The sequence below is a fragment of the Eutrema salsugineum genome, unplaced genomic scaffold, assembly GCF_000478725.1.
Source record: "Eutrema salsugineum unplaced genomic scaffold, Eutsalg1_0 scaffold_16, whole genome shotgun sequence".
Lineage (NCBI taxonomy): Eukaryota > Viridiplantae > Streptophyta > Magnoliopsida > Brassicales > Brassicaceae > Eutrema > Eutrema salsugineum.
In genome coordinates, this window is record NW_006256858.1 from 2,848,352 (window position 1) to 2,857,289 (window position 8,938).

The window sequence follows — 8,938 nt, forward strand, 5'->3', positions numbered from 1 at the left end:
TATATATTTTAGTTCTATAAATTTTAAAAAATATATTTTTAATATTTAAATTATACATTTGAATTTTACCTATTATTTTATTATTAATTTGTAAATAAATCATAATCATAAATATATTATAAAAACAACATAAATATCATATCATTTACATCATTATAAATATTTTATATTTTAAATATGACCATTATTTTTCATATGTGAATTTTTTTTTCCAAAAATTCTAGATATTTTTGATAAAAATGTTTAATAGTATAGAAATTATTTAAATTAGAATCTTTAAATCAAATCTAAATTAATATCTGATTTATTATTTTTAATCAAATCAAATCAAATCTAAATTACCTATATTTAAAGAATTCTAAAAATATTTAAATTAATAACTAATTTTCGAAATTAAAGATAAATAATTATTGAAATTGTTTTTTAACACCTAAAACAAATTAGAAGTGTTTGGAAACAAAATACTAAATGTGATTCAGTTTTAATATAATAGATGCAGATATTATCCACAATAATAATTTAGATACGAATACGAATAATTACATTTGCATATTTGTGAGTATAGATTCAGATTCCAAACTTAGCATTCGTAATGTCTCTTTACGTATTTATAGCTCTACTCTAAATTCTAGTAATATTTTTAAAGAGTTGTAATAAATCAGTTCAATAAACGATTTGTTTAGCCATAATTATCATAAACATTTCAGATAGACAATAAATAATAATAAATTTATACTTTAGGTAACTTCCGAAATACAAGGTGAAAGCCCCTAAACACGCTAACAGGCCTACACATCAAATGTTAAAAAAAAAAAAAAAAGAACAGGCTAACACATCATCATGATAATCGATCAAAAAATAGATTTTGTATTGTTTTGGTCGCTAATGCATTGCAGCATTGTCATCATGTATGGTCGGTGACGGAAAATACGTTTCATGACAAATCATTTTTATTTTACTAAATCTGCTAACTATTTTTTTGGTTAAAAGTGTATAAGTTTTTGTAATCTCTTTAGCAATTAGTCTAATTTAAATTTCTTTCCAACAACTCAAAAAAAGGATGCATTCCATTGTAAAAACGTTTTTTTATTAATTTTACTTTCAATAAAAAGTGTATAAGTTATATGAAAAGTCATAACACTAAAACAACAATTGAAGACAATTTCAATAAATAGTATATTGATTAATTTCTTCTAGTTAAAATGGCTGTTTTATACTCCACTTTAGTATTCTGAATATTCTTTAATACCAAATCTTGATTTTTTTAATTTCATAATGACATTAAATGAAAACTGCTAAATTATTAGCTACGTCAAGTGAAAAACGGAAGCTGTCTCTCTCACATGGGGAAAACACAATGTATATATACCTCCCACATACCTCAAGCAGTCAAGCATCTACATTCCACATCTCACTCTTCACCAACTAACTAACTCTAATTAAAAATCTCTCTCTCTCACATACGATTTCTTCTTCTTCCTTCATTAATCATCTCTTATTAAATTAAACCATTTTTTTGTAACATAAACCATTTTTTTTTCATTCAAAATGAAACAACTGTCGACAAAAGTAACAAGCAATGCCCATGGACAAGACTCTTCCTACTTCTTGGGATGGGAAGAATACGAGAAGAATCCGTATGATGAAACCAAGAACCCTAATGGAATTATTCAAATGGGTCTTGCGGAAAATCAGGTAACTATATAACTTCGAGTTTTCGACCAATCGAAAAATAATTATTTTTGGTATTTAATATGATTTTTTTTCTATATGCAGCTATGTTTTGATCTCATAGAGACATGGTTAGCTAAGAACCCGGACGCAGCCGGACTCAAGAAGGACGGCCAATCCATTTTCAAAGAGCTTGCTCTCTTCCAAGACTATCATGGCCTACCCGAATTCAAGAAAGTAAGTAATTAGCATTTTCTCCTTTACATTTCAGTAAAAGTATAAAACTTAAAACCGCAAGTAACTTAATAAGGTTTATCTCTCCATATAGGCTTTGGCAGAATTCATGGAGGAAATAAGAGGAAACAGAGTAACATTTGATCCAACCAAGATTGTTCTAGCTGCTGGTTCAACTTCTGCCAACGAAACTCTCATGTTTTGTCTTGCGGAACCCGGCGACGCTTTTCTCTTACCCACTCCTTACTATCCAGGGTAATTCCTATACCCTAGTATTAATTAGGTTTTGAGGGATATTTTTACTTTCCTTGTATGCCAAGAAACCGGAGCTGACAGAATTCGATTTTTACAGATTTGATAGGGATCTGAAATGGAGAACAGGAGCAGAGATTGTGCCAATTCATTGTTCGAGCTCTAATGGGTTCCAAATAACAGAATCAGCTCTTCAACAAGCTTATCAACAAGCTCAGAAGCTTGATCTTAAGGTCAAAGGAGTTCTTGTCACCAACCCATCGAACCCACTTGGCACAATGTTGACCAAAAGAGAACTTAACCTTCTCGTTGACTTCATTACTTCCAAAAACATTCATCTCATAAGCGACGAGATCTATTCAGGTACCGTTTTTGGATTTGAACAATTCGTTAGTGTCATGGATGTCTTGAAAGACAAGAAACTCGAGAACAGTGAGGTCTCCAAAAGAGTTCATGTCGTTTATAGTCTTTCCAAAGATCTCGGTTTACCTGGTTTTCGCGTTGGAGCAATATACTCCAACGACGAAATGGTTGTTTCCGCTGCGACAAAAATGTCGAGTTTCGGCCTCGTCTCTTCTCAAACACAATACCTTCTCTCTGCTTTGCTTTCCGACAAGAAGTTCACAGGAACTTACCTCAACGAAAACCAGAAAAGACTCAAGATTCGTCAAAAGCAACTCGTGTCCGGTCTTGAAGCCGCAGGGGTTACTTGTCTTAAAAGCAACGCTGGTTTGTTTTGTTGGGTCGACATGAGGCATCTCTTGGACACAAACACATTCGAAGCAGAGCTTGAGCTATGGAAAAAGATTGTATACGAAGTGAAGCTGAATATTTCACCCGGTTCATCGTGCCATTGTACTGAACCGGGTTGGTTTAGGGTTTGTTTCGCCAACATGAGTGAAGAGACACTCGATTTGGCGATGAAGAGGCTCAAGGAATACGTAGAATCAACAGACAGTAGTAGAATGATTTCAAAAAGCAGCCATGAAAGGATCAGGAGTTTGAGGAAGAGGACTGTCTCTAACTGGGTTTTCCGGGTTTCATGGACCGACCGGGTACCTGATGAACGTTGAAATTCGTTTCATCGTCCCAAGTTCAAGGCACAAGAATCTTCCCATTTTATATAAATAATTCTTTTTTTATATTTTGGAAATTGGAAAATCTCCAAAATATTTATATCACTATATTCTTTTTATTTTCATATCACTATATTTTATTTATTTATTCATATATGTATGTTTCGGTGAGCATCTGTTGCAATTTTTTTTTTTTGTTTGGATGTAAGTGTTTCTCGTTATGTGCACTCATTCCAAATTTCGATTTGCAATGGCTATTTATATATATGTATTCCCTATTTCCCTTGTAATGTACTAATGTCAATGAAAGCTACGTGTGTAGTATTTGTTTTTTTTGAAAGAATGTTAAATTTATTCAAACAAAAAAAAAACGTTTTTACATCAATGATGTTTGCATGATTTGGAAGAAATTAAAATCGCATAAAGTATTACTAGCTATTCTTCAATTTGGTGATCTTGAGGTTATCCAAAGCTGGCAGCCGTCTTCATATTTGTTGTCCCCCAGTAGTCGAATGGAGTTGAATCTATTCTTCATGCCTTTGTCTATTCTCTTTGTCAGCTCATGTGGTGTTGTCGGGTGACGTCTACCATTCCGCTCACCCCAAACGTGGTAAAGAGTAATGTGGAACAAGTATTTGACTGTGAAATCTCGAATAAGATTCTGGTTTTGGTGAGTTAAGTAAGCTAGAATGTCTTCCCAGCTACTTGTAAAATCGTCTCCAAGAAGATCCTTCGCTAGGGTATTCCATACCTGTGATGTGTATGGACAATCAAAGAACAAGTGCTCTCTGCTTTCCAATGGATGAAGACAGAAGACACAAGAGGTATGTAGCTGTGTGCTCCAATGTAACATGCGGTCCCCAGTTGGTAATCGATTGAGGATTGTGATCCACTCATGAAACGCAAACTTTGGGGTATTGTGACGAAACCACACCACCTTACGCCAAGCTACATGTGGTCTTGGTTGTCGTATTTGTTCCCAAATTTTGCGAGTGCTGAATCGATGCTTAAACTCTCCAATGTTTTGTCTCCAGAGGACTATGTCGTCTTCCTCCGGCTGATATTGAAGTCGAGCCACCTCGATCTCCTCCTCAATCAAGTTGAAAATGGGAAAGCGATGCCGTCGTCTTCTGTGGGAACCAAGCGCTGTTGCAACCGTAGCTTTGGGGTTTAGTCCAAGGTCGATATAACCTCGTTCACCCGTTAGGTCCAGTAGTCTTCCCATTGAGCTCCAATGATCAAACCAGAAGTGGGTGGCTTTTCCATTGCGTACCTCAATTCGAACGAATTCCCTGGCTCTGTCTCTGATTTTTAGAATCTGTTTCCACATCCAGGAGCCTGGAGATGAACTAGTAGGGTCTTTAATAGCCCAAATGGAAGATCCTTGTAGGTAGTGAGAGTGAATCCATCGCACCCAGAATGATGCTTTAGCAGTCAAGATTTTCCAGAATAGCTTTAAAACACAAACGTCGTTTGCTTCTCGTAAACTTTTTAGACCCAGTCCTCCTTCTTTTTTTGGATAACAAATATCACTCCATGCTACCTTAGCCTTCTTAGTGTTGAGGTTGGGTCCAGACCACAAAAAAGCTGAGCAGATGCTTTCGATCTCATCAAGGCATCCCCTTGGAAGTCTATATGCCGAAATCCAGAAGTTTGTTAAACTTGATATCACCGACTTTAGTAATTGTAAACGTCCTGCAAAAGAGAGAAAACGAGCTGTCCAAGAATGAACTCTGCATCGGATTCCATCGATGAGGGGGGCATAATCAGCTTTTGTCATCTTTTTAGTTAGAAGAGGCAAGCCTAGATATCGAACTGGCAAAGTTCCTGAGACAAATGGCACGCTTGCAAGTGTTGTCGCTCTCAAATCCCCTGCAACACCAGCAAGATATACAGTCGATTTTTCTAAACTGACTTGAAGCCCAGACATTTTTGCGAACTCGTCGAAAACGGTGATTATTCCCTCTAACGACCCAAGACTTCCATCCGAGAAGACCATCAGATCATCAGCGAAACAGAGATGCGTAAGGTTCAAGCTCTTGCATTTAGGGTGATAGCCAATTCGTCGGTCTACAGCAGCTTTGTCTATCATTTTAGAGAGAACATTCATACAGATAACAAAGAGATATGGCGAAAGAGAGCATCCCTGCCGTAAACCTCGTTTGCTTCCAAAGTATCCAGCCAATTCCCCATTTACTTGAACAGAGAATGATGCAGTTGTCACACACAATTTAATCCAATGAATAAACTGTGTTGGGAAGTCAAGGGCTTTTAGAATGGTGAGTAAAAACTCCCATTGAACTGAGTCAAAAGCTTTGGAGATGTCAATCTTCATGGCACAACGAGGAGAAATAGATTCCTTGTGATAGTCTTTAACTAGCTCAGACGCTAATAGAAGATTCTCAATGAGGAGTCTATCTTTCACAAAGGCAGATTGATTTTGGGTTATGAACTGAGGTAGGATGAGCTTCAATCGATTTGCAATGATTTTGGAGATTACCTTGTATAACACATTACAGCAAGAGATTGGTATGTAATCCTTCATCTCTAAAGCTTCTTCTTTCTTTGGGATTAGTGCAAGAATAGTAGAATTGGCTCCTTTTGGTAAAAATCCTGTAGCAAAAAATGCCTAAATGCTTACCACGAAATCATTTCCTATAATTGGCCAAGCCTGTTTATAGAACTCTACTGTGTAGCTATCTGGTCCAGGTGATTTTCCACTCGCCATGGAGAATAAAACATCACGTATCTCCTTTCCTGTTACCTCCCTGATCAGAAAATCTTGGTCTAATGTCGAGCATTTGAAATTCAGCATCTCTGCTAATGTGTTTTCTTCCACCAGGTGAAATCTCGGATGTTCTCTATTCAGAAACTCCTCAAAGAATCTTGCTGCTTCGATTTTAATCTCTTCCTGACCCTTAACAATATCACCTGATGAAGTTCTGATTTCCCGAATTCCATTGCGAACTTGCCTTGCTTTAACAGCACAATGATAAGCCTTTGTACATCTATCTCCCACATTTAGCCAATGAAGTTTTGACTTTTGCTTCATATATCCTTCTTCCAACTTTGCAACATGTTCCCATCGGATGAAAGCTTCCTTTTCACTCTCTTGATTTGCTTGAGTGGGCATCAACATAGTCAACTCTTGTTTTTCGCATAATGTTGCAAATCTCTCCTTCACTTTAACTGATAAGTTGTTTAGGCTGTCTCTTGAGATTGTCCGAATCGGACCCTTTAAGTTCTTAAGCTTTTTTGTGAACCTGAATAATGCAGATGTCGATATGAAGAGGGGCTGTGTGTTTTCCCAAAAATTAGCTACCAGAGGTAGAAAACTTGGGAGCGAGGCAACTATATTCGCAAACTTGAAAGGTTTTTTCTTAATTGTCAGCTCTCCAGGCTTTAAATGAATTCGGCATCGAAGGTGATCTGAACACCCACCAGTCTCAAAAACACAATACGAAAAGGGAGAATTCATCAACCAAACATCATTGATCATCACCCTATCCAACTTTTTGCAAATTAGGTCATGTGATCTCTTATTTCCCCAAGTAAATAAGGGACCGTGGTAACTCATATCTGTTAGCCTGCAATCTCTTGCCAAGTACATACCTGTATCAGAGCCAATATATGTGTCAGAGTTAGAGCGTTCTTCTGCAGACATAATTTCGTTAAAATCCCCCATAATTACCCACTTTAGCTTTCGCAAAATAGGGGAACCAGAGTGGCTTCGCAAATCATCCCAAAGAGCTTTTCTCTCATCCTCTAAATTAGAGGCATAAACAAAAGAGCACAATATCTCTTCCTCATCAGCAGGCATCTTAACCAGCACCGTCACCAACTGAGAACTCTTGAAAACCGGAGTTACTCTGATCGTATCTTTCCACACAATCCAAATCCTACCTAATCGGTGATGTTCATAGTTATTCATAAATGACCAACCATGGAATACCGAAGATAGAATATCAGCCGACTTTACTTCCTTGACCCGAGTTTCTAAGAGCGCACCAAACTCGAATCCATTCTTCGCACACCAATCTCTAATTACACTATGCTTATTTACTTGGTTGAGTCCTCTGATATTCCAGAAGAAACTCGTCATTTGCGTTGATTACGGGATTTGCGGTTCTTCTTCTTTCCGGAGTTCTTCGTAGAAGAGTTCGGAGTAGAAGAAGTTTCTGTTACTGTCTGTTTCTTTCCTGCAGTTTTCGAAGCTCGAGGTAGAACTTCACGAGTTCCCAGCCCCTGTGAACTATCCACTGCGTCCTTTCGCCTACGCCGGTCAGGAGATTCAGCATCAACATCAATGTCAACAGCCTCAGTACCCTCCATCTGCGTGCTATCTGGAACATCCTCGTCCTCATCCGAGAGTGATAAGTAACGAGTAGTTGTGACAAGCTGAATATCGTCAGCAACTTTACCCTTCGAACGCCCGACCTTGTTTGGAGAGACGCTCTGCCATTCCTTGGGGACATCTTGTTTCTCCTTTGTTTTTGACACACTTGGTGATTCCTGCAGTTCACCCGAGGTTTTAGTCTGTGGCGTTTCTTTCTGAGCGTGAGTATCCGTGAGAGGGGTACTCTGTTTCGTGTCCAAGAGATTCACTGGAGCAACTGGTCCAGACAGCTTCTTCACTACTTCATTAGACTTAGGAGTCGTTGTTATCTTCAAAACAGAGTTATTGCGCAAGATCGCTTTTGACCCAGGCTCAGCGAGACAGTCCTTATTGCTATGTCCCCAGGTATTACACAACGTGCATCGTGGAGGAAGCCAAGGAAACTCAAAGTTAACACAAGCGTCCTTCCCATTCTTTAGTTTAAAACTGAACGACTCAGGAAGCTTCTTTGTCAAGTCAACTTCAACAAAAACTTTTGCTTCTTCAAAACTTTTTGCCCATATAGTATCTGGGTGAAGCTTTTTTGGAACTCCAAAAGGACTTGTTAGATAGCTCAACCCCACCCAAGAATAGAGAGACCGTGGCACATTTTTCAATGTAACCCACATTGGAACCGTCTTTATTTCTGGTTGGGCTTCTTCTGCAACTGGACTCCACTTGGAAACAATCATAGCTACATTCTTGATATTCCACATTCGACGATTCAAGACACGAGCTCTAATGCTTGCATCATTAATCCGAAACTTAACTGTTGTGTCGTTTACAACAAACACCTCAACATTCGCTGCTTTATCTCCTAGAGTCCATATTTTGTTGACTATCATATGTATAGAACCAACATGCGGTGCTTTAGATATGAATTTGCCAACAATACAATCCGTCCATAGGGGCGGATCATCGAAAACTGCATCTGGAACTGAAATCGTTTCAATCCCATCAACAACCTCCACCTCCACATCAAACTTCTGCAGACTTTGAGAAGTTTTAACAACAGAGGACCAAGTTTTTCCTTTTACCGCCGTAGGAGAAAGCTCCTTCTGATCCATCGCATGATCCAGAGATTTCTCTACCTGCGCAGTATTGTTTTCCACATCTGTTTCCTTCGAAACAGTTTGTGTCGTCTTCGAAGGACTTGTTTTCACATCAGGCTTAATCCTAGCATCACTTTCCAAACCATCACTTCCCTTACTGCCCCCAACTTCCAATCTCACATCCATCGCTTCAACCAGTGATGAGTCCATCATCACCTCCACTGCGTTTCGCGACGGGAGGGACCGCCTGTCCCGGCACCATCTAGTTTTCCGGCTTT

At 38.2% G+C, this 8,938-nt stretch overlaps 1 protein-coding gene across 1 annotated transcript; it reads left to right on the forward strand.

Annotated features, from left to right (window-relative positions):
* The first annotated feature begins 1,548 nt into the window (after nt 1-1,548).
* Nucleotides 1,549-3,230, forward strand: LOC18021309 (1-aminocyclopropane-1-carboxylate synthase 9). Its single transcript, XM_006404049.1, has 4 exons — nt 1,549-1,695; nt 1,777-1,908; nt 2,000-2,160; nt 2,258-3,230. The coding sequence occupies exons 1-4, from the start codon at nt 1,549-1,551 to the stop codon at nt 3,228-3,230; spliced, it is 1,413 nt and encodes a 470-aa protein (XP_006404112.1).
* The last annotated feature ends 5,708 nt before the right edge of the window (nt 3,231-8,938 follow it).

Coding starts and splice junctions, on each gene's coding strand:
- LOC18021309 (XM_006404049.1), top strand. CDS start 1,549: ATGAAACAACTGTCGACAAAAGTAACAAGCAATGCCCATGGACAAGAC. Junction 1,696..1,776: donor TGGGTCTTGCGGAAAATCAG/GTAACTATATAA, acceptor TTCTATATGCAG/CTATGTTTTGATCTCATAGA. Junction 2,161..2,257: donor CCCACTCCTTACTATCCAGG/GTAATTCCTATA, acceptor CGATTTTTACAG/ATTTGATAGGGATCTGAAAT.